This window comes from Lepidochelys olivacea, assembly GCF_965140295.1.
Source record: "Lepidochelys olivacea isolate rLepOli2 genome assembly, chromosome: 2".
Classification (NCBI taxonomy): Eukaryota; Metazoa; Chordata; order Testudines; family Cheloniidae; genus Lepidochelys; species Lepidochelys olivacea.
The window spans coordinates 114,530,454-114,556,525 of record NC_140412.1 but is presented as its reverse complement, the minus strand read 5'-3'; the positions used below and the strand labels follow the sequence as shown (position 1 = coordinate 114,556,525).

At 43.8% G+C, this 26,072-nt stretch overlaps 1 protein-coding gene across 5 annotated transcripts in view; it reads left to right on the top strand.

Moving 5' to 3' along the window:
- The window catches only part of HIVEP1 (HIVEP zinc finger 1), a 184,767-nt gene that overhangs the window by 56,627 nt on the left and 102,068 nt on the right, over window positions 1-26,072 (top strand). The window contains exon 1 of one of the 5 annotated variants that reach the window (XM_084620938.1): window positions 135-203. The exons of the other annotated variants lie outside the window; for them this stretch is intronic. Coding sequence (XP_084477064.1) covers window positions 185-203 — 19 coding nt within the window. The 5' untranslated portion in view covers window positions 135-184. Of the gene's footprint in view, window positions 1-134; window positions 204-26,072 lie in introns of those variants that run through there. 5 annotated transcript variants of the gene reach the window in all.

The window sequence follows — 26,072 nt, the reverse complement described above, 5'->3', positions numbered from 1 at the left end:
ATACTCTTTTTTTGCTTGCGTAAGAGGTAGACTGTCTTTACTGTAGCTACTGTTGCCATGGAGAGATAGCGGGGGAGGATTCCTAGGATCCCATAGCCTGTGAGAGATTGTTTTAGAATTGCACTCTGAATGTAATGTGATGTGGCAGGGTAATTCAGGTGTGCTGTGGCACAGATAAAGGGGGATGACCTGTCATCTGTCTGGTAATGTGACTATTAAAATACTTCTTATAGGCATAATATTAAAATAAAAATAAAGTGGTGCTTGTGAATTAGCTTTGAGAGTAAAGAGGATTATGTTTATTTGCATGTTGGCTGTGTTTTTAAGATGTGACAGCACCTTCTACAAGGTTGGTTTACACTATTTGGCAGGCTTTAATGAAAAGGGGATTTACACATATTTATACATGGTGATAACATCTGCTAAGGGTCTGGCTGTCATGTAGCAGAATTGTATTTGTTTTAACTTTAATCTGCAGATTTGATTGTTAATTTCCTTTATTTTCTTATTTAATCATACAGCAAAAGCTGTGTTATGGTGCTGACAAATATATATCCTAAAAATGTTATGCTGTTGGATAACATGTAACCGGCAATAAATTTGTAACTGACTGATGTTAGCAAACATTAGCTCAGTGCTACAGGCAAATTATCTAGCAGTCTAGGCGAAAAAACAAGTCATTGATGGATATTTTAACGTGAGTGGAAGGAATGACGGGAGGCAGGTATATATGTCTACTTAGGTAAGTTTTCTTTTAGTTATTTTTAATAATTGATGTTTTACCCCAATACTCACTGGGCATCAGAGTGAGAGAGACTGTTATTAATCTGGTCTTTTAAAGCTTTTGAGTATTTGTATTTCCCTGCTTTTAATTCCTAGAAACAGGTGATCATTTATTGATTACTGTCATTGTAGTCTCTTCCTTTGCTGCTGCCAGGAAAAATCATCACTGTGGGCAGAAACTTCATAGATAATGGGACTTGATTTTAACTTTGAAAAAGGTGATTTACTGTCTAGAAGTAGGTGGGAGAAATACTTCATTCTGAAAATATTTTCTTTGGGAATATACTTCAAAGAGAAAGAGAGGGCCCTAACCAGGTTACTAATATTTTGCAACTTATTTTTCTGGTAATATGATGTTCAGAGAAAAATCTAAGTAAATGTAACATACTTAAGTTGTTTTTGCAAAAGCTAGGTGAGAAATGGGTTAGAATGTAAGGGAGTATATTACTGGGAAATGAGCTTGCATTACACCCACAGAGCATTTACTGTACATTAGTTATAACCCTGTTGTTTTTGTTGTCTGAAGTTAATTGAGTAATTTCTTCCATGACAGAAACTGCAGGCTAAGCATATTTAGTTTGAGAGGCAGTCTCTTGAATCTAGGCAGCTTTTTCTCTTATAATAGCGAACTCTTATGAGTCACATTTTATACACCATGGGTATGAATTCTTGAAATATACCAGTGGGGGTTAATTCACTGTTATATAAACAGCCAATAACAGCATTTCATTATATTAGAATTGCTCTAAAATTGTTATTAGTTGCCAGGCTGTTGCTTGCAAAAAAAAAAAAAAAATTGTGGTACACACGAATAAAGGAATTCTGCCTTTGTAAAACTTGTAGAGTGAAGAAGAGAAAAGTAGACTAATGGAATGTCAAAATATATAAATGTCTTTTGTATAAATAGGGAAAGCCTGACTTTTTAAAAGTGACATGGGTTTTAACATTCTGTTTGAAGGTCAAGGTAAAATCTTTATTTCCAAGTTCCATTGAGACAACCTACCACAGCATTTTTTGTGCAAGCTGGATATTTATTATATGAAAACATCTGAAAAAGCATTTTTTGCTTTAATTATTATTTTCTCGTTTCTGCTTTTTGTGTGTGTCTATTTTCTAAAGATGTTAGAGGCTAGAGTATGCTGCATTTGAAAAATGGTGTAAAATAGCTTCACCAAAATATAAGTAAATGAGCAGCACAGTGGAACGTCAGATTTATTGCAGTAGTGTTATGCAATAGTTTATCTGGGGAGTGCGGTAAAGAGATGAGAAACCGTTTTTTGATAATGATTGAATGCCATGGTACAGTAATGGAGTTAATTTATAGACAACTATAATAGTAACTGAAAGTACGCTGAATTTTAATGGTTCTGTTTTAAAAGCTTGCTAGAGCGTCTGATTAGATTAGATAGGCTGTCGGAATGTTTGTTTGGTATGCCAGGCATGCGGGTTTTTAAAGATTATTTCTGAACTAGCATTTTCTTCGTATGATTTTATCTTATGTGAAGATAAGAGACCATGTTTATTGAAGGAATTTAATACCATTTAGACATTATGATGTTGCTTGCTCATGTTTCTTCTTGGTTGAATACAGATTAATTTACTGCTTGTGGTGCAGTGCCATACAAAACACCATAATGCTTTTTATTATTTTTTGTACGTGGGTTTTCCTATGTCTATGTGCGCGTGTGTGATTTTTTTGGTGAAAATAGGCAACTGCCTTTTAGTAGGTGGGAATATTTTACATGTTGATACTTTTTATATTCGTCTTGTTGACTGTGTTTTTAAGAGGCAGTGTTATTCAGCAACCGTAACATTTGTTTATTTAAAGACGTATCCATGCATACCAATAACCCCATTTTTTTTTAGTTGAAAGCCTTCTTTTTGTTAAATGTTTCAGCCTGAGACTTGATAAGTTAATGGCAGTTACCTTGGCGAAGTATAAAACAAATGAAGATGGATGATCCTTGACTTCAAAGTTATTTTTGGCTGGACTGGGCATATGCAGCTGAAAGTGGAGAATTAATTGCTGTTCTTTTGGCAGCAAGCATTGACTGTGTAGGATTTCAGTAAATACTTCCTCTGTAAAGGAAGTGACACATGACCCATCTTCTGATTTGATTCTGAAGTCTTTAGCTCATTGGATTTGCATGTTTCTGATCAATATAATGTGATGTGATTATGCAGCTGGTCAGATGAAGGAAATTAGGAGACTAAGGGACTTAGCCAGTTAGGTTTGCCAGTGGAGTAAGGCGGGAAGGTGGGGTTGTTTTTTGTTTTTGTTTTCCCCCTTGACTTGCAGATATAAAGAAGAACCTCGCAAGGGGCAGGGGCGGCAGGTTTGTATAATTTTTGGTGGTGCCCAGAACGGGTCCGGGTCCAAGTCCTGCCCTCTTCCCCCCCACCTGCCTTGTAAACTGATATATATATATTTTAAATAGTGTAAAAATGGACTGGAAACAGTAAGCGTTTAACAGTTTTCCTATACTGCACAATGTGGGGTTATGTGGGGGATGAGGGCTCTGGCTGTGGATGCGGGCTCTGGGGTGCGGCGAGGCAGGGATGAGGAGTTTGGGGTTCAGGCAGGCTGCCCCGGGGCTGGGGCCAGAGAGGAGGATTCCACAGTCCCCCCCCCAAGCCCTCTTTCTTTCCCTCCTTTCCCCACCGGGCAGCACACTCACCCGGCACCATCACTGCACGTGCTCCTCTGGGCTGGGCCCCTCTCAGGTCCAGGAAGCCCCCTCGCCTCCCCTGTGGTGAGTGGGTGCCATCACATGTGGCCTCCTCCCTTGCTGCAGCCTGCTGCCCCTCACTGTAGCCTCACGGGGGATGGGGCTGCCCTTTGCCCAGCATGGGGCAGGAGTGGTGGCTGCGGGGGGGAGGGGGAGATCACATGGTCGAATGCTAACCCAAGCCCCAGCAGCTGCTCAGGTGAGGTCCAGACTCCGTCTCCCAGAAGCCCCCTCGGCATCACCTCCAGGTGGGTGCCAGTGGAGGGGTGGGCTGCCGATCATGTATGCACTTCCTTCCTCTGCAGGTGCAGCAGCCGCCTCAGTCTGCCACCAGTGCTGATCTCGTGTTGTAGGCAGCAGTGGCCGCCAGCGGCCGTGAGGGAGCGCAGTGTGGAGTGGCAGGGCAGCTGCCTGCTTGAAGCAGGGATGCTCGGGCCTGGCGGTGGCTGGGGCACGCTCTGGGGGAGGCACGTGGGGGTGGCAGGCAGGGCTGGGAGAGAGACCTGGCTCCAAAAATTTGGTGGAGCCGGGCCCTTGGGCTCTTAATATTCCTGGAGCCCGGGCACCAGGGGGCATATAACTCGCCGCTCCTGGCAACAGGAAGAAAACGGCATGTCACCAACAGCACTGCTAGTTCTTCCACTGCCTACACATATGGAGGTGCTGGCCAGACAGGTATCCTGGCTCTGGAGACTTCTACTCAGATCCTGGTCTTGACTTGCTGGGGATGTGGCCTGCAGGTGCTTGCCAAAGAAAGCCAGGCAAGCAGAGCCACCCAGTGTGAGAGGAGTCTTGGTGAAGTCCCTCAAGAAGTAGGTGAAGGAGAGTGGCTTATCTGCATAGCATTCAGTAGCATGAGGACTTCATCAATAGGATGCACATAGACAGCTAGGATGGAGGATGCCAGCTGACTAGAAAATACTAACGCAGCACCAGGGGAGGAAGGAAAACCAGCTGTTCTACGGTGAGGAGACAGGCTGCTTGCCACCTCCTTTGATAGGGCACCATGTTTCATCCTCCACCCAGGATCCCCATCCATTACAGCCAAGAACTTATATGCTGTACAGCCTCCACGGCTGAGAGGCTCCCAGCCACCACCCCCACGAGGAGGAGACATAGCATAGTGGCGGTCGGGGACTTCCTTCTGAGTGGGATGGAGGCATGCATCTGCTGACCTGACCTAGTGTCCCAGGAGGTGTGCTGCCTGACTGGAGCCCACACCAAAGATATCACAGGTTTCCGAGGCTCATCCATCCGTCTGACCACTACCCATGCACATGGGTTCTAAGATATTGCCAGGTATGGCCCTGAGCAGAGCAGCAGTGATTACAGGACCTTGGCAGCGAGAGTGAGGGAGTTGGGGGCACGGGTTATATCCTCGTCCATCCTGCCCTTTGAGGGTAAAGGGCCAGGCAGGCGCTCACACATCCTGCAGATGAATGCTTGGCTACACAGATGGTGTTGACGGAAAGGCTTGGTTTCGGCTTCATTGACATGGGTTGCTGTTCTAGAAACGAGGACTGCTGGGAAGAGATGAGGTCTACCTGACCCAGAAGCGGAAAAGCATCTTTGTGCACTGACTCGCCAGCCTTGTGAGGAAGGCTTTAAACTAGGTTCAAAGGGGGCAGGTGACAAAAGCCCACAGGTAAACATAAACAACGATGACCTTAGCAGGGGGTTAGATGATGGGGAGGAAATGGAAAATTACAATAGAGTCATAGGATCAACAAGAGGGAAAATAGTGGAGGAATCTCTTCCACATCTTAGATGTCTATACATAACTGCAAGGAGTGTGGCAAATAAACAGGAAGAATTAGAAGTATTATTATATAAGCTAAATTATGGCTTAATTGGCATCTCTGTATAAATCTCATGACTGGAATATTGGTATGGAGGACAGGCAAGGGGGGAAAAGGGAGGATGTGTTGCATTATACATCAAGAATATATACACGTGTTCTGAGGCCTAGAATGAGGTGAGAGGCATACCAGAGACTTTCAACTGGGTAGAGATAAAAGAGGAGAAAAATAGAGGTGATGTCATCGTAAGGGTCTACTATAGATCAGGCTGAGGATGTGTATAAGGAATTTCTAGAACAAGTAACAGAGGTATCCAAAACACAAGATCTTGTAGTAATGGGAGCTTTTAACTATCCAGACATGTGTTGGAAAAGTAATATACTAAAAAACAGTATCCAACAATTTCTTGGAATGTATTGGGAACAACACATTTCAGAAAGTGGAGGAAGGTCTATGTGACTGGGGACTCCTTACTGAGAAGAATAAACAGGCCTATAACCAGAGCTGATCCAGAGAACAGAAGGGTGTGCTGTCTACCGGGTGCTAAGATACGGGATGTGGACCTGAGGTTGAAGAGGATCCTAAAGGGAACAGGAAAGAATCCACTGATCGTCCTTCATGTGGGAACAAATTATACCGATAGATTCTCGCTGGAACGTATGAAGGGAGACTGTGCCAGACTGGGGAAGACTCTTAAGGAAATGGAGGCTCAGGTGCTCTTCAGTGGGATTCTGCCTCTTCCTAGAGAAGAGTAACAAAGGTGTGACAAGATTATGATGCTCAATAGATGGCTCAGGCAGTGGTGCTATAAGGAGGGCTTTGGGATGTATGGCCACTGGGAGGCATTCATGGACAGAGGACTTGTCTTGGGATGGACTCCATCTGAGTAGGGAGGGAAATAGACTTCTAGGATGGAGGCTTGCACAACTGATTAAGAGAGCTTTAAACTAGGAATTTGGGGGAGATGGTTGGGAGATGTCCAGGTAATCTCCACGCCAGATTTTAACATTGAGAGGGAAGAAAATGAAGTAAGAAAGGATACAGCTGTGGGTAGGAGAATGGACATGAGGAGGAAGGGCAGTGTGGATACCAGTCTAATAGGTGATACTGGCGGTAGAATGTCTGTGCCTAATCGGGTGAAGAAGTGAGTGAGGCCAAACAGCAAAAAGTAAGATGTTTATACACTAATGCGAGGAGCCTAGGTAACAAAATGGAGGAACTAGAGCTACTGGTGCAAGAAGTGAAACCAGATATTATAGGGATAACAGAAACATGGTGGAATAGTAGTCACGACTGGAGTACAGGTATTGAAGGGTATGTGCTGTTTAGGAAAGACAGAAATAAAGGTAAAGGTGGTGGAGTAGGATTGTATATCGATGATGAGGTAGACTGTAAAGAAATAAGCGATGCAATGGATAAGACAGTCAGTCTGTCTGGGCAAAAATCACATTGGGGAGGAAAGCTACTAGAGCCTCCCCTGTGATAGTGCTTGGGGTGTGCTATAGGCCACTGGAATCCGATTTGGATATGGGTAGAGACCTCTTTAATATTTTTAATGAAGTAAATACTAATGGGAACTGCGTGATCATGGGAGACTTTAGCTTCCCAGATATAGACAGGAGGACAAGTGCTAGTAATAATAATAGGGCTCAGATTTTCTGAGATGTGAGAGCTGATGGGTTCCTTCATCAAATAGTTGCTGAACCAACAAGAGGGGATGCCATTTTAGATTTGGTTTTTGTGATTAAGATTAAATTACTATGAGGTGAGTGCATAATTGATTGAAAGACCATACTGAAAAAGTACTTATCAATGGCTCGATGTCAAACAGGGAGGATATGTTAGGTAGGGTTCTGCAGGGGTCAGGTCTGGGTCTGGTATAATTCAATATTTTCATTGATGACTTGGATAGTGGAGTGGAGAGTATACTTATGAAATTTGCAGATAGCACCAATCTGGAAGGGGTTGCAAGCACTGTGGAGGAAAGGATTAGAATTAAAAACTACCTTGATAAATTGGAGAATTGGTCTGAAATCAACCAGATGGAATTCAGTAAAGACAGTTGCAAAGGAACTGTGCTTAGGAAGAAGAAAATCAAATGCACAACTACAAAATGGGGAATAACTGCTAGAAGGTAGAGGGGTCTGGAGGGTATAGTGGCTCACAAATGAGCCAACCATGTGATACAGTTGAGAAAAAGGCTGATATAATTCTGGGGGTATTAAGAGGAATGACATATGTAAGACATGGGAGGAAATTGTTCTGTTTCACTCAGCACTGATGAGGCTTCAGCTGAAATATTGTGTCCAGTTCTGGGCCCCACACTTCAAGAAAGATATGGACAAACTGGAGAAAGTCTAGAGGAGAGCAACAACAATATAAGGATTAGAAAACTTGACCTATGAGGAAAGGTTTTTAAAAAAACAAAAACAAAACTGGGCATGTTTAGTCTCTTTTTTTTTCTTTTTTTTTAAGCCTGAGGTTAGACCTGATGTCAAGGTTCCTCCCCCACTCTGAACTCTAGGGTACAGATGTGGGGACCTGCATGAAAAACCTCCTAAGCTTATATTTACAAGCTTAGGTCAAAACTTCCCCAAGGTACAAAATATTCCACCCGTTGTCCTTGGATTGGCCGCTACCACCACCAAACTAATACTGGTTACTGGGGAAGAGCTGTTTGGATGCGTCGTTCCCCCCAAAATACTTCCCAAAACCTTGCACCCCACTTCCTGGACAAGGTTTGGTAAAAAGCCTCACCAATTTGCCTAGGTGACTACAGACCCAGAGCCTTGGATCTTAAGAACAATGAACAATCCTCCCAACACTTGCACCCCCCCTTTCCTGGGAAATGTTGGATAAAAAGCCTCACCAATTTGCAGAGGTGACCACAGACCCAAACCCTTGGATCTGAGAACAATGAAAAAGCATTCAGTTTCTTACAAGAAGACTTTTTTAATAAAAATAGAAGTAAATAGAAATAAAGAAATCCCCCCTGTAAAATCAGGATGGTAGATATCTTACAGGGTAATTAGATTCAAAAACATAGAGAACCCCTCTAGGCAAAACCTTAAGTTACAAAAAAGATACACAGACAGAAATAGTTATTCTATTCAGCACAATTCTTTTCTCAGCCATTTAAAGAAATCATAATCTAACACATACCTAGCTAGATTACTTACTAGAAGTTCTAAGACTCCATTCCTTGTCTATCCCCAGCAGAAACCAGCATATAGACAGACAGACCCTTTGTTTCTCTCCCTCCTCCCAGCTTTTGAAAGTATCTTGTCTCCTCCTTGGTCATTTTGGTCAGGTGCCAGCGAGGTTACCTTTAGCTTCTTAACCCTTTACAGGTGAGAGGAGCTTTCCCCTGGCCAGGAGGGATTTCAAAGGGGTTTACCCTTCCCTTTATATTTATGACACCTGATAAGTCATCAAATATATTACGGGTTGTTATAAGGAGGATCATGATAAATTGTTTTCCATGTCTGCTGAAGGTGAAACAAGAAGTAATCAGCTTCATCTGCAGCATGGAAGATGGGGGTAAAAGTTTCTAACTCAAGGCATGTTTCAGAGTAGCAGCCGTGTTAGTCTGTATTCGCAAAATGCTCAAATAAATTGGTTAGTCTCTAAGGTGCCACAAGTACTCCTTTTCTTTTAACACAAGGCATAGTTAGCACTGGAATAGGCTTCCAAGAGAGGTTGTGGAATCTCCAACATTGTTACAGGTTTGCCAAACCCCTGTCAGGGATAGTCTAGGTATACTTGGTCCTGCCTTAGCACATGGGGCTGGACTAGATGACTTCTTGAAGTCCCTTCCAGCCCTACATTTCTGTGTTTCTTTGTAGATGTGTTTTTTGAGATGTTTATATTTCTTTACATATAAACAGTATTTACTTATTTCTGTATCATGTTGGCATGTGTACTGAACACTTGTCATCATGAGAAGTGAATTAAATGTTTGTGAAACAGTTTAAAAATAGGAGACCTTTGCAACTGTCAATGTAATTATACCAGAATAAATGACAGCCTTAATCAAATGGGGATTGTTGGCTCCTTTGTACTTTGCATACTGTGATTTGAATATAAATCCCAATACTGCTCGAAGGCATTGGAGAAGCTGCATGACAGAACTTGGCATGACTAAACCTAGTATTCTTCTTTAGAACAATGGAAGAAATATCTGTGTTGGTTCATCCATTCCTAGCTTGTCTCCTAAGTAGTTGCTGAGGAGGATTATGAAAGGACAGCGACAATTTGTTTAGGAGGAAATTTTCCAAAGGCACAAAGGGCATTAGGTGCCTAATTATGCTGTTGAAAATCTCTCCCTTAATATAATATCATAATAGCATATATTCATATAGCAAGTTTGATCCAGAATGATCCGAAAGCTTTTTTATACTTTGTAAAATTTGCTTTAATTCCTACTTATGGAGAGCTTATAATGTCTGAGCAACAGGGGGAAGGAAGCTTGTGGCTGTTTGTGGGGTAGTCTGCTCTTCTAATGGACTGTTCTACTCGCCAAGAAAAAAATTGCAATAGCCAGGTGGGGGGTCATGCCAAATTAGGGAGGGTCTCCCAAATCAGACACTGTGGAGTGTTTCAGATCTAGAATGAGCGGATTGCGACACACTATCATGTAATAGAAAAATACAATAAATGCTAAATAATAATAATAATTTCTTTTAAAAAAAAACTTATCCCAGCATACTGTTCTGATCTTTTACAGTCTAAGGCAGTGGTGGGCAACTTGCGGCCCATCAGGGTAATCTGATTGTGGGCCGCAAGACATTTTCCTGACATTGACCATCTGCAGGCACGGCACGGTCCTCCTGCAGCTCCCAGTTCCTGCGATTTGCCGTTCCTGGCCAATGGGAGCTGTGGGAAGAGGTTGTCCACCACTGTTCTAAGGTCTTTGGGACAGGGACCACATCATCTTGTATGTCTGTATGGTTCCTAAAACAGTGAGGCTTAATCTTGATTGTACCTTCTGGGTGGTGGTGTAAAATAAACATTAAACAATAATAAATGTCCTCACATAGGGTATGCACAAGAACTTTGTATCAGATAATAAGCTTTCTTATCACAGAACCCTTTTTTAAAAGAAGGCTTTGGTAGAAAATTTACCCAGAATTAATGGGTGGGATTTTAAAAAGAATTTAGCATCGGCTTAATTCAGTGCCCATTGTAGTTAATGGGAGTTTTACCATTGGTTTCTTTGGGAGCAGAATTAGACAAAAGTTGAGTGCTCTTGAAAATTCTGGTCTATATTTTTAAGATATTTAATTTTGAAATAACATTCTACACAATTAGAAGAGGACTAATTTCCAAGTAGCATGATATAAATTGTGCTTACTAGAATAGTTTGTACATTCTTTCTAAAGAAAACAAAGATATATTCTGAGGTCAAGGTTTTCAATGCAGACCTCTGTGATTTTAGGTAACTCAACTTTAAAAGGCCCCAATTTTCATAAGATTCTGCGCAACCAGTCACTGAAAACCAGGCCCCTTTAATGTGTCTGAAGTTGGGCACCTCAAATCAGTAGTCAGCTTTGAAATTCTTGGGCTACATATGTACTTTAACATCTAAGAAATTTCTCTATGGGCTGGTTTACACTGAAAACTTACATCAGTATAGCTACATGTCTCAGGGGTGGGATTAACCACAGTGAGGGAGAACTATTGTAGCGAGTGTCTACACTGAAACACTACAGTGGCGCAGCTGCAGCTGTGCCGATTAGAGTTTAAGGTGCAGACATAGCCTCAGTGAGGAGCTAGTACGCCATAAGGGCTGCGTGATAGTAGCACATGATCAGATAGCAGAAATGTGAACAGCCTTCAACTTTGTGTGCACTGTAAAAATATTAAGAGTAATTAAGGAGTGAATTCAAAAGTTTCTTCCCTGTAGGCTGATGGCAGTAAATTGCTGATATGTGTGGATTTATATGGCTCCATCAGTATACCAAGTGAGCTCCTCAGAAACATTAATGACTTTATCCTTACAACAGCCCTGTGAGGTATGGAAATATTATCTCTGTTTTACAGTTTGGGAGCTCAGGCACAGAGAGATTGCCACTTGCCTTTGGTCACACTGGGAATCTGTGGCAGACATACGAACTAAAGTCTGATATCTTTGAGATCCAGTCTAGTGCCTGAGTCCTTCCCTCTTTCCCCCCCCTCCCCCCCCATGTGTGTGTTACTCCTTCCATTTCTTTCTTTGGACTGCTTAGTCAAGAGCAGTTATTTCCTCCCTCACCCTGCTCTCTGTGTGTAGAGAGCTTTGTGCTGCTGGTGTGCATCCTGCCACCTGCTTATATTGCTATACGGATGACTACTTCCCACTGCAGTCCATTCCTGCTTTTCTCTGCACTGTAGGATCCCAGAAGAAATCTGAAGTAACACCTTTGGGTGAAATTTGGCAGGTCTACAGAATCACTTGCCATTGGGGAGTAGAAGTAGCAACAAGAGTTTCCATAGATAGGTGGGCGTTGTAGTGCTGGAAGAGTTTATGGAATGCCAGGAGGTTTTGTCATGGCTCTATTAAGTCCACCGGCACGTTGCTATTGACTTCAGTGAGGTCAGGTTTTCAACTAGGGCACGCGTGGCTTTTCTGGGTTAACAGTTTCTGCTTTCCCCTGGTCATTATAATTCCCTATGTTCTGGAGATTTTTAAGTTCCCAGAGCATGGACTTTTCATCAGCTATCCTCTCCTTATAGTGATTTTATGCTGGAGTGGAGTGCTTGCAGTATGGGGCCAAAAAAGGCATTTCAGTTTGATCAAACTTTTTCCAGTCAATAGAAGGTAGTATGAAAGCGATTGTTTTTTCCTGAAAAATAGAAAACATACATATGCATATTGGATATGTAATTATATATAAATATGCATAGAATGAGTGTGTGTGTCTGTGTATATATGGCAGAGAGAGAGGGTGAATATTGTGGAAGCACCATTTGCAGATCTACACTTAAATTTGGGTTGAACTTTACATTTTAGTCATCTTCTTTGTTGTGTGAAAGATAAAACTTAGCCTTCCCAAAATTGTAAGACTTCGCGGACTAATTTTTCTGAAACCTTACAAGTAAATCTATGAATGTTTCAGTTGAGATTAATTTAAAAATGGGTCTTGTAAAAATTTAGCACTAGATGCCAAACATTTGTGTGTGTGCATGCCTTATTATCTTAGTAACAAGATAACATTGTCTTTAAGCTTCCCTTATTGCTAACTCATTGAAATGTCCTGCATGGGCTACATTTGAAGAACTTTTGTTTTTGTACTGTTTTGTGGGGTTTTTTGGCCATTTTTCTTCATAATAGAATGTTTCTTTTTCAGCAGTGCTGGCTAATTAGTTTTCAAAGAATTCTAAAAAGTATCACTGTCTTTCAAATTGCTGCCATTTCCCATTATTCACAGAGAAACTGAAGCCACAGGCTGTCCTTTGCAATAATGGTCTCTGCCTCTTTTCACCTGCTCCTCAGAGTGTTCCTCTCTCTGGAGCTTGCAGAAAGTGGTTTACCTGTCCCACAAAGGTTTTGACAAGTCAGATTTGTTTCCTTCAAGACAAAAAACAAAACAACAAGTTGAAATCAGAATTTTTAACTGACCATCCAAAACAAAAATTGGTTTGAGTTGGTCAAAATGTTTTGTTTAGGGAATTTTTGAAACATTTCATTTCAATTTCAACCTTTTTTAAAAAAGGTAACTTTTATTAGTATACAAAATAACTAAAATTTCAAAAAGAAAAGTAATTTCAAATAAAAAAATGAAGCTTCTTGTTTAGAAAATGTCATAACTGGACAGTTCAACATTTTTTGAACCTTTTTTTCAAAAATTCTGAACTGGGAGATTAATCAGAACCAATCCTTTCCTCTGAACAGTGTCAGTTTGGAGGAATCAACATTTTTCAAGAAAAAATGTTTATTCAGAAAATTCCCAACTAGCTGAACGCTCCTCCTCCTCACTGTGCAGGAGGCTACTCTCTTGCCTGAGTGCAGCTTGGCTTCAGTCTCAGATGGTATGAACATCTCCAGGTATAGAAATCTGGGATCACTGTGACATACCAGGGTACAATCCAGACCAGTGAGGGGCTGTGTCACCCCTGCCCTGCAACCTTAGGTGCCTTACAATGCCTTACTGGTAATAGCTTCCAGCTGGACCACCCCCAAACAGCCTTCCAGCATGCAGTTCACACCGTGAGTGTCCGTGTGTAACTGCAGCCTGCCAGCCACACTTGGGTTACATGCTAGCTCTTGCCAGTCTGTATAATACTGCAAGGTGATCCCAATGCATTACCAGTCCTGGACTGTCCCTGGAAGTGTATGTCTTGTATTGCCCAGCCTTCTCCTGGACAGTCCAAATATATTAAGTTCCTTATTCCTTTAAAGAAATAATATACATCCGTTTATCACCTTAAATGGAGTTACGCAGACACTTTAAGTTAAACGCACTGGATTAGATAAAACAATGAAACATTTATTAGCTAACTACAAAGATATTTTAAGTGAGTACAAGCAATGAGGCATAAAGGTCAGAATTCAAAGCAAAGTTTCTCACCACATGCTTCCAACAGCATTACTGAACAAACTTGCTGGTCAGGACTCCTCCCCCAGAGTCCAACAGCTGTTGTCTTTTTCTTCTCAGGTGGAGAGAATGAGATGGGCAGAGAGAAAGAGGAGTGCATTGGGATGTTTGCCCCTCCTTTTTATAGTTTCAGCCCCTCTTTGAAAAGCATTTCCGGGTGAGAACCAAGATACAGGGGGCTGGTGGACGAAGGAGACATCATGCTGTTTCTTTGCTAAGTTGCAGATCTTTATACCTGCCCTCCTTTCTTGCCAAAGAATGGCCACTTGATAAGTGATAGCTTTTTTGACAACTCGCTGGGGGCATCAGCTTGCCCTTTGTCTTTGAGAAACTGGTTTAGCCACTCCCTAGACTTATCTTGGAAACACACTTCAGTCATGATTTCAGCTTATGTTCATAACTTTACAAACATGTTGCTACATGCATTTTAGCATGATATTACTGATTAGCAAATTGATTTTTCAAATGATATCTCACAAGATAGGTCATGTACAAAGATTATTATAGTAGTGTGTAGGATGTGAATACAAGGGCACATTCCATCACAATCAAAAACACTAATATGCCTTAATCATACAATTATTTCATGGTGTCACTATAGAGCTGAGTTAAGGTTGTTGAGGTACTTCAACTGTGTATTTGCATACCTTGCTATGTTGAATTTATTTTAAATTTAACCTTACCTGAATTTCCTGGGTGCGTTTACTCTCAACCCTAACTCTATTTTATCCTAGTTTTTGTCTGTGAATTTTAAAGTGCACTACATCTTGTTACATCACATCCAATTTGTATCACCAAGGATTAACAGTATATTATTAACTGACAGAGAATGTGAAGATTCCTATCAGTCTTTACAGAATATTCCCAATATGCATTCAACAGTGAGATTTACTGTAGCTCTGTCTCTTTTCTGCTACATGAATTTATTAGAATCCTTGAGTTCAAGGTCAGAAGGGACCCCCAGATCATTTAGAATCATAGAATCATAGAATATCAGGGTTGGAAGGGACCCCAGAAGGTCATCTAGTCCAACCCCCTGCTCAAAGCAGGACCAATTCCCAGTTAAATCATCCCAGCCAGGGCTTTGTCAAGCCTGACCTTAAAAACCTCTAAGGAAGGAGATTCTACCACCTCCCTAGGTAACGCATTCCAGTGTTTCACCACCCTCTTAGTGAAAAAGTTTTTCCTAATATCCAATCTAAACCTCCCCCACTGCAACTTGAGACCATTACTTCTCGTTCTGTCATCTGCTACCATTGAGAACAGTCTAGAGCCATCCTCTTTGGAACCCCCTTTCAGGTAGTTGAAAGCAGCTATCAAATCCCCCCTCATTCTTCTCTTCTGCAGGCTAAACAATCCCAGCTCCCTCAGCCTCTCCTCATAACTCATGTGTTCTAGTCCCCTAATCATTTTTGTTGCCCTTCGCTGGACTCTCTCCAATTTATCCACATCCTTCTTGAAGTGTGGGGCCCAAAACTGGACACAGTACTCCAGATGAGGCCTCACCAATGTCGAATAGAGGGGGACGATCACGTCCCTCGATCTGCTCGCTATGCCCCTACTTATACATCCCAAAATGCCATTGGCCTTCTTGGCAACAAGGGCACACTGCTGACTCATATCCAGCTTCTCGTCCACTGTCACCCCTAGGTCCTTTTCTGCAGAACTGCTGCCTAGCCATTCGGTCCCTAGTCTGTAGCTGTGCATTGGGTTCTTCCGTCCTAAGTGCAGGACCCTGCACTTATCCTTATTGAACCTCATCAGATTCCTTTTGGCCCAATCTTCCAATTGGTCTAGGTCCTTCTGTAGCCTATCCCTCCCCTCCAGCGTATCTACTACTCCTCCCAGTTTAGTATCATCCGCAAATTTGCTGAGAGTGCAATCCACACCATCCTCCAGATCATTTATGAAGATATTGAATAAAACCGGCCCCAGGACCGACCCTTGGGGCACTCCACTTGATACCGGCTGCCAACTAGACATGGAGCCATTGATCACTACCCGTTGAGCCCGACAATTTAGCCAGCTTTCTACCCACCTTATAGTGCATTCATCCAGCCCATACTTCCTTAACTTGCTGACAAGAATACTATGGGAGACCGTGTCAAAAGCTTTGCTAAAGTCAAGAAACAATACATCCACTGCTTTCCCTTCATCCACAGAACCAGTAATCTCATCATAAAAGGCGATTAGATTAGTCAGGCATGACCTTCCCTTGGTGAATCCATGCTGGCTGTTCCTGATCACTTTCCTCTCATGCAAGTGCTTCAGGATTGATTCTTTGAGGACCTGCTCCATGATTTTTCCAGGGACTGAGGTGAGGCTGACTGGCCTGTAGTTCCCAGGATCCTCCTTCTTCCCTTTTTTAAAGATTGGCACTACATTAGCCTTTTTCCAGTCATCCGGGACTTCCCCGGTTCGCCATGAGTTTTCAAAGATAATGGCCAGTGGCTCTGCAATCACAGCCGCCAATTCCTTCAGCACTCTCGGATGCAACTCGTCCGGCCCCATGGACTTGTGCACGTCCAGCTTTTCTAAATAGTCCCTAACCGCCTCTATCTCCACAGAGGGCTGGCCATCTCTTCCGCATTTTGTGATGCCCAGCGCAGCAGTCTGGGAGCTGACCTTGTTAGTGAAAACAGAGGCAAAAAAAGCATTGAGTACATTAGCTTTTTCCACATCCTCTGTCACTAGGTTGCCTCCCTCATTCAGTAAGGGGCCCACACATTCCTTGGCTTTCTTCTTGTTGCCAACATACCTGAAGAAACCCTTCTTGTTACTCTTGACATCTCTGGCTAGCTGCAGCTCCAGGTGCGATTTGGCCCTCCTGATAACATTCCTACATGCCCGAGCAATATTTTTATACTCTTCCCTGGTCATATGTCCAACCTTCCACTTCTTGTAAGCTTCTTTTTTATGTTTAAGATCCGCTAGGATTTCACCATTAAGCCAAGCTGGTCGCCTGCCATATTTACTATTCTTTCGACTCATCGGGATGGTTTGTCCCTGTAACCTCAACAGGGATTCCTTGAAATACAGCCAGCTCTCCTGGACTCCTTTCCCCTTCAAGTTAGTCCCCCAGGGGATCCTGGCCATCCATTCCCTGAGGGAGTCGAAGTCTGCTTTCCTGAAGTCCAGGGTCCGTATCCTGCTGCTTACCTTTGTTCCCTGCGTCAGGATCCTGAACTCAACCAACTCATGGTCACTGCCTCCCAGATACCCATCCACTTTTGCTTCCCCCACTAATTCTACCCGGTTTGTGAGCAGCAGGTCAAGAAAAGCACCCCCCCTAGTTGGCTCCTCTAGCACTTGCGCCAGGAAATTGTCCCCTACGCTTTCCAAAAACTTCCTGGATTGCCTATGCACCGCTGTATTGCTCTCCCAGCAGATATCAGGAAAATTAAAGTCACCCATGAGAATCAGGGCATGCGATCTAGTAGCTTCCGTGAGCTGCCGGAAGAAAGCCTCATCCACCTCATCCCCCTGGTCCGGTGGTCTATAGCAGACTCCCACCACTACATCACTCTTGTTGCACACACTTCTAAACTTAATCCAGAGACACTCAGGTTTTTCTGCAGTTTCGTACCGGAGCTCTGAGCAGTCATACTGCTCCCTTACATACAGTGCTACTCCCCCACCTTTTCTGCCCTGCCTGTCCTTCCTGAACAGTTTATAACCATCCATGACAGTACTCCAGTCATATGAGTTATCCCACCAAGTCTCTGTTATTCCGATCACGTCATAGTTCCTTGACATCACCAGGACCTCCAGTTCTCCCTGCTTGTTTCCAAGGCTTTGTGCATTTGTATATAAGCACTTGAGATAACCTGTTGATCGCCCCTCATTGCCAGTATGAGGCAGGAGCCCTCCCCTCACAGACATTCCTGCCTGTGCTTCCTCCCGGTATCCCGCTTTCCCACTTACCTCAGGGTTTGGTCTCCTTCCCCCGGTGAACCTAGTTTAAAGCCCTCCTCACTAGGTTAGCCAGCCTGCTGGCAAAGATGCTCTTCCCTCTCTTCGTAAGATGGAGCCCGTCTCTGCCCAGCACTCCTCCTTCATGGAACACCATCCCATGGTCAAAGAAACCAAAGCCTTCTCTCCGACACCACCTGCGTAGCCATTCGTTAACTTCCACAATTCGACGCTCCCTACCTAGGCCTTTTCCTTCCACGGGGAGGATGGACGAGAACACCACTTGCGCCTCCAACTCCTTTATTCTTCTTCCTAGAGCCACATAGTCCGCAGTGATCCGCTCAAGGTCATTCTTGGCAGTATCATTGGTGCCCACGTGGAGAAGCAGGAAGGGGTAGCGATACGAGGGCTTGATGAGTCTCGGCAGTCTCTCCGTCACATCACGAATCTTAGCCCCTGGCAAGCAGCAGACTTCTCGGTTTTCCCGGTCAGGGCGGCAGATAGATGACTCAGTCCCCCGGAGGAGAGAGTCCCCGACCACCACCACCCGCCTTCTCCTCTTCGGGGTGGTGGTCGTGGAACCCCCAACCTCAGGACAGCGCATCTCATGCCTTCCAACCAGCGGAGTCTCCTTCTGCTTTCTCGCCCCAGACATATCATCTGGTCCACTCTCCGCAACGATACCTGTGGAGAGAACATGAAAGCGGTTAGTTACCTGTGTCTGTGTTACTGGAACCCGGACATTCCGCTTACCTCTTCTGGAGGTCACATGTTGCCAAGCTTCTTCACTGGCCTCTTGGCTCCTCTGTGCAACCTGCTCTATATCTGTAGAGCTTTGTGCCCCTAGAAGCCTATCCTGAGTTTCGTCCAGGAAATCCTCAGTTGCCCGTATGCAACGCAGGGTTGTTATCTGTTGCTCCAGACCTTCAATCTTCTCTTCCAATATGGAGACCAGCTTGCACTTTGTACAGACAAAGTCGCTTCTGTCCTGTGGAAGAAAGACAAACATGGCACATCCAGTGCAGGTCACAACAGCTGAACCCCCCCCTTCCATATCACCTTCCTACTACGAGCTTCCTCAGAGCAGTTTGCAAGACGTAAGCCTCACTGGCCTCACTCCAGGCGAACTCCCAGGCAAACTCCTGCTGTTCCCCGCTGCTCAGCTGGTTCTCCGCCGCTCAGCTGGTTCGCGAAGCTCTGGCTATTTTTAAACAGCCAGGCTTCCCTGTCGCAAACAAACAGACACCCTACTGCCCGCCCCCTGCAGGCTAGCAGCCAATCAGACACTCACTCAGGCTCTCACACTGCCCCCCCAGCAAACACACGCTCGGATACTTCCTCAGCAAGCAAACAAACACAGACTCGGATACTTACCAGTCCCAGGCAAACTCCTGCTGTGTGCTCCTCTGCTGTCCCCGCCGCTCAGCTGGTTCGCGAAGCTCTGGCTATTTTTAAACAGCCAGGCTTCCCTGGCTTAATTTAATCTGACCTCCTGTATATCAGAGCCACCAACCAGCACACTACACCCAACAACCAAGCTTTACTCTGGTATCACCAATGATTTTGCAAGATCCTCTTTTAAATTGTATTTTTAAAATAAATAAAACACTGACATATTATTAAAACAAAATCCTGTAAATGTTGTGTTGTACCCAAGACTTGACTTGATGAAACAAAAAAGAAATCTGCAAAGCAAGCCCAAATGTTATTTATAATATACTGTGTCAGTCAATTGTTTGATATGGCAACATTACTTCTGATACTCTGCTTACAGCAGCATTTTGACAGTTACTTGGTATACTATTATTTATTCTCTCTTCCACTTATCTTGTTCATGTTCACAAGTTGCTTAACAGAGGCTTAGAATGTTTTTTTAAATATATTTTTGGTTACACAGATTGAACAAGAGAAATGTAATGGAAATTGGACTTGCAAAGCATGACAACTCCAATTTTGTTCCAATTTACATTAAAATTCATTTTTATTTTCCCTTATGCGGGTTAGTATTATTTTTTCTCTTAAGTAGTAACAAAGAAAGTTGACTCAAGTCAACATCTGTTGTTAAGTTGAGACTTTCATTGCCTCTTCTATGTTACATAGATTTGAAAGAGCTGATGTCATGTTGTGCATCCGATGCGCAAACCATATATTGGAATGTGGGTGCCTATTTCCATACTGTGATGAGTACGTCCACAGACCCATAATTGATAAAATGTTACACTCGGTCCCAGGTATGGAGGTAGTTTGAAGTGCTTTCCTCAACTATCTGTGGTATATTCTATTTTTTGAAAACTCTGTTTTAACTAGGATTTTCCCTTTTTAAAATAAATAATCTTGGAGTTTGGGTGTGGGAGGGAGTGAGGAGCACAGGCTCTGGGAGGGAGCTTGAGTGCAGGCTCTGGGCTGGGGCAGTGCATTGGGGAGTGGGAGGGGATGAGGGGGGCGGCTCTTACCTTGAGTGACTCCCGAAAGCAACTGGCGTGGCTCCTAGGCAGGGGGAGGGGCAGGGGGTCTCCATGCACTGCCCCTGCCTGCAGACACCATCCCCACAGCTCCCATTGGCTGCAGTTCCCAGCCAATGGGAGCTGCAGAGTCGGCATTTGGGCTGGGGGCAGCGCGCGGAGGCCACCTTTTCCCCTCCCCCGGGCCGCATGGGTGTGCTGGCCGCTTTGGGGAGCGGTGCAGGGGAAGGGTCCCTGCTCTTTCCCCTCCCTTCCAGCTTCCCCAGCATGAAGAAGGTGCTGGGAGCGAGGGACGGAGAGGGGAGGAGTTGATCAATGGGGCTCGCGAACCCCCTGGAGTACCTTTGGGGACCCCGAGGGGTCTACAGACCCTAGTTTGAGAAACGCTGTGCTACACAGTTGTTCCATGTGTGCTCACTGCACTGTGATTTTGAAAATGAGGTTCAGTGTACCATACTGCTTCAATGACTGCTGCTTTTACACCTCTACACTTTTCCTCCCTTTTCTTCAGACTGCATTTTGAGAGTAGCTACCAAAGTGACAGCCAGTACTTTAATGTCTAGCTCTATCCAGCTTTGAATTGGAGCTTCCCTAGCCTCTTTTCTTTCCTCCAGCAAAGCAGCCATTTGGAAAGTATGGGAAATAAAGAACAGGGACTATCCTGGCCAGCTTACCCCTCTCTCTCCTTCAGCAACATGGGAAAGAAACCCTGAACTCCAAGGCTATTAAAGGAGAAAGAGGTTTCACACGGTAAAAATTAAGGAGTTCCAATGCGCAGGATTGGCTAGGACAGAGCCTCTCTCTCCTTTTGAATATGAGGGAGTACAAAAAATATAATATGACACCTCTTAGGTGTGGTGTCATTATCTTACTAGCATTCTTTTGAGGATGCAGTGAATTTTCTGTACTGTCTCCTCCTGATATTGCTGAACTCAACAGCATTCCTGAAGTGGCAAGCTGTGACTAGGAGAAATTTCTCCATTTTTGTAACTTTACTGACTAATACAGAGTACCCAGATGCCCAAGATAACCAGGGCCACTCACAGATTTCAAGGCCAGGAGGGGGGTGGCAGAAGCCTCTCTTGCAGGAAGGCTTTTGCTGGAAAGGAGGAAGAATGCTTTCAGTCTGGTATAGTGGAAACCCTGGAATCCCATTAAAAATGTAAGTTGGCTTCGTGGCCAGTGAATTTCCCTTTCTCTATATATACATGGGGAAGATTGTTCACTTGCAGGTCTATAGGCTGACTTAAGGGTGACCTTGGCCTTCATGAGAACCTCCTCCGTTTCCACCCTTGCCTCCAAAGAGAATCTCTCCATCCTATGGCAGGTCCTCAAGCTTCTGATGAAAAATGCAGCTATATATGCTAGCAAGCTTCAGTGCCGGAGACAACTGCCCTTGCTGCCATATCACTGATTAAAGATGACAGCACCTCTGAGACATGGTTGAGTCTACTCTCTCACAAGTCAGCTTCTTGGACTGTTTATATCTCCATTTGGAAAGAGAGAGAGAGTCAGTGAAGAAAAGAGCCTTTTGCTACAGCTCAAAATGGTATTTGGCCATGAAGAACAGATACGAATGTTATGATAAAGTCTGCATCAAAGGGTAATCCAGCATACTAAATCACAGTCTTTGAATTTTAGATCAGAGATTAAACTGAACTCTGTATTTAGAGCACCAGGGTGATATGTTCACCATGGTAGTGCTACTAAGTAAATGGAATGCTGTATTTTATACTAGTTAGTTTTTTTCAAGGTGTGTGGATTCATTCCTAGACATAGGGCATGATGCAAAGCCCATTTGAAAACACTGGGAATCTCTCTCTACTTACTTCAGTGGGCTTTGGATATAGATAGATCACGAGTTACTGTATATGCATCCGTGGAGGTCACAAGTATATGGGATTACCATAGACATATCTATGTCTGATAGAGCTGTGCCAAAGACTGTGCTCCATTCTAAGTGAGCCTTTTTCAGTGTATATTTGAGTATCCAAAAGCACTGGGGAGTCCAAAAGGAGCTAGAGACTTCAGACTGATGTTACAATCAGCAGGTCCGGTAGCTACATAGGCAGATTATTATTGTTTGTATTACAGTAACATCTAGAAGCCACTAACCAAGGATGACAGCCCTCTTATGATAGGTACCGCATATAACAAAAAGATGGTCCTTGACCCAACAAGATTACAAGTTAAGAATGCCAATAGAACTTCCAGTCCATCAGATGCCATTAACAGATTCTCACTTAGTGACTTGCACTAGAGGAAAGTTCACAGGAACTGTCTAAGCTCACAAGGGTCTGGGAGTTGCAACCAAAATGCACTACTAGCATTTACTACTACTTCTTTCATGTGGCTGGTGTAGAGCAGCAACTACAATTTCACCTGAAGTTGATCGGTGCCAAATGGCTACATCAGGAATAGCAGAATTTATTGTAGTAATGCCTCCTTCATATTTATAAATTGGGCAGTAGGTAGTGATATGTTCGATGGGAACTACACTTGCACACCGGGGAGTCCTTGATTTTCCATTTGTGCATTAGATATCTGCATCTACCATGGTTGGTTCAAATTCGGTTAAGAGTTGACCAAGATGACTGTGGAAGGTCAAACCCAGGAACCTTCTGCGTGGAATCCACCACAAGGTGCTTATTTTTTAAGTCTTGTTTAGCCCCATCTGCTTTCCAAGCCTCCTTCTGATCGTAGCTTGGTTGTATGAGGCTAAACTAATGTTCCCAGAAAGGCTTGCAGGACTTTAAGACGTTGCAGGAGGACATTGTCAAAGTCTTGGTGAATAGGAAAACATCTGTTTTCCTGGATTCACTGAGCTTTGTGGACTGTTGCAGCAGTTCGGTGTATCAGCAGGGGAGCGATTCTTAGAACAGGTGGCCAGGGTGTTGGAGATGACTTAAGAGTTCCTGTAATGCATTGCACCACTGTATTCAGCTGGGTATCCACAAGTCGCATGCAGCTGCATCTGCTCCATACCTGTGTGGAAGATGGCACGGGGCCCACTCTGTTAAGTGAGAGTTCATGACTAATGCCATCAACTCGGTGACCAAACATTGCTCAGCAATCTCCCGATCATCAGAGCAGCAACTCAACAAATCCTAGCACTTATTGAAAATGGAGGAGGAATACTGACTAGGAAGTTGCAAGACAGTGAAACTTGTTCAGTAATAAACTAATTTATACCATTTACTGCACCCCAACCCCTTAGGGGCCCCAGCCTGGTGAAAGTGAGTGAGGGTGGAGGCGAGCATGTGATGGGGGGGGGGTGGAGTGAGCGGGGGCATGGCCTTGGAGCAGGGGTTGGGGCAGTGGTGTGGCCTAGGGGAAGGGGGTGGGCCAAGGGCTGAGCGGCGGGGCTTGGAGGTCCCCAAAAATTTTTAAGTCAAAATGGGGGTTGTTGGGTTGCTAAAGTTTGAGAACCGCTGGTGTAATACTTAGACATTGGAAATGATGGTCATGTTTAACTTGTGCCTTCTCTGTATATATCCATAGGGCATTTAAAAATCGGTATTCTCATAAATGCAAATGTCTATTGACTCCATTTCGTACAGTGTCCTTGGTTATGAAATTTACAGAAAAGATGTAGACTAAGTCAGTTGTAACATTTTCAAATGTATGTTATGGTACAGTGCACACAACTAACAAATAGATGTCACTGTTTGCTTATACTATAGTTGTATATGTGAAGAATACCAATCACTTTTAGCTTTAATATAAATAAAGGAAACTTCAGTGAAATTTTATTTTAAGCATCACACCCAGTATAATTATATTTAAAAGTAAAATTTAATATTTTTCAGTATATCAAATTTGGAAGGTTTTGCAGAACAACAAAGAAGGTTAACACATTGCTTAATTTAGCAAAATGGCCTCCCAGAGAAAAATACTCAGCTTGTCAAAAACAAATGAATACATTGAGTTATGATTCCATTGTTTTGCTGAATTTCATATCTGCAGTTTTAGTTTTACATATTGTTTATCTCAAATGTTGTGCTTCTCTCTCTGACCAACGGATAGGGTGACCAGGTATCCGGTTTTTGACTGGAACATCCGGTCAAAAAGGGATCCTGGCAGCTATGGTGCTGACCGGACTGTTGAGTGTCTGGTTGGCGATGCTGCGCAGCAGGGCTGGCAGGCTCCCTGCTAGGCTCTGCGCAGCTCATGGGAAGCAGCTGGCATGTCCCTTCTCCGGCCCTTACGCATAGGGGCAGCCGGGGGCTCCTCACGCTGTCCCCAACCCAAGCACCTCCCCCACCGTGGTTCCTGGCCAATGGGAGCTGAGGGGGTGGTGCTTGCAGATGAGGCAGCGTGCAGAGCCTCCTGGCCGCACCTCCACATAGGAGCCAGAAGGGGACATGCCGTTGCTTCCGGGAGCTGCTTGAGGTAAGTGCTGCCTGGAGCCTGTACCCCAACCCCGATCCTCCTCCTGCCCTTCGAACCCCTCTGTTGCAGCCTGGAGCACCCTCCTACACCCCAAACCCCTCATCCCTGGCCCCACCCCAGAACGTACACCCCCAACCAGAGCCCTCATCCCCTCTTGCATCCCAACCCACTGCCTCATCCTGGAGCTCCCCCCTGCACTCTAAACTCCTAATTTCCGGCCACAGCCGGAGCCCTCACCCCCTCGTGCATGCCAGCCCCCTGAGCCTGTCCGGTGAAAATAGCGAGTGAGTGAGGGTGGTGAGAGTGAGCTGGGCAGGGGGGTGGAGTGAGTGGGGATGGTGCCTCAGAGAAAGGGTAGGGCCTGGGCAGAGTCTCAGGAGGGGCGGGATAGGGGACAGGGCAAGGGTGTTTGGTTTTGTGTGAGAAGAAAGTTGGCAACCCTACCAACGGAAGTTAGTAAGATATTACCTCACCCACTTTGTGTCTCTAACAATAGGAATTAATTTTACATATTTTTATATAACTGGTTTGAAAACATATATAATTAAAGGAAAACTATATTTAAAAAGTAAGCCAAAAATACATCCAGTATACTGACATGTACAGCAAAATCTTCCTCTAAATGACACATATATTAAATTTTAAATTTTAATGTGGTTTTAAGGTCAAAACAATCTTTTGATTAGTACCAATTTGAGAAGTCTTAAAATCCCAGTTAATTATATTTTTTTCTCATTTAAAACAATAGTAATAGAAACTAAGTATGTATTTAATTATAAGTAATAAAAATGCAAAACTTGTTCCCAAATCACTACAGTTAAAAACCTACAAGTGGATTGTAAAAGGTAATAAACTGCACTTGGGTTTAGCCTTACGCAGTAAGCATCATGAACTGCTGTAGTCTTATTATAGTGAGTGAGAGAGACACAACCCCCCCCCCCATATATATATAGAGTGATATGGAGCTAAGTAATGTTTTAGTGCCGGGTCAGAGTAAGACAAAACAGTAAAATCAAGAGCCTTTGGAGTTAAGTCACAGCGTTCTTGTTATAGTACTCTTTTGCCTAGGCATTTTAGTATATTGCTTTTTTATTTAATTTTAAAGATTGCTTGATGGTTAACCAGCCATCCCTGGATTTTGTTTATGTGCTCATGTCCTGTGAGCGGGCCATGTATTGAAATAGGAGACTTGTGCTCCCCTAAGCACTCCTTTTTTTTCTATATTTCAGTGATCTGCTACTCAGAACCAAGGAAACAATGGGTACAGTGCAAGGGATGGCACAGCATTAAGTGGCTGTTATCACATGAACAAGTGTAACCCAAAATAAATATTGTAAATCCCCTTTAGGTCTACCAGTCTGGACAGCAGTCCTTTCATTGTTTGCACTCATTAAGATATATTTTGGGTGGAACATAATA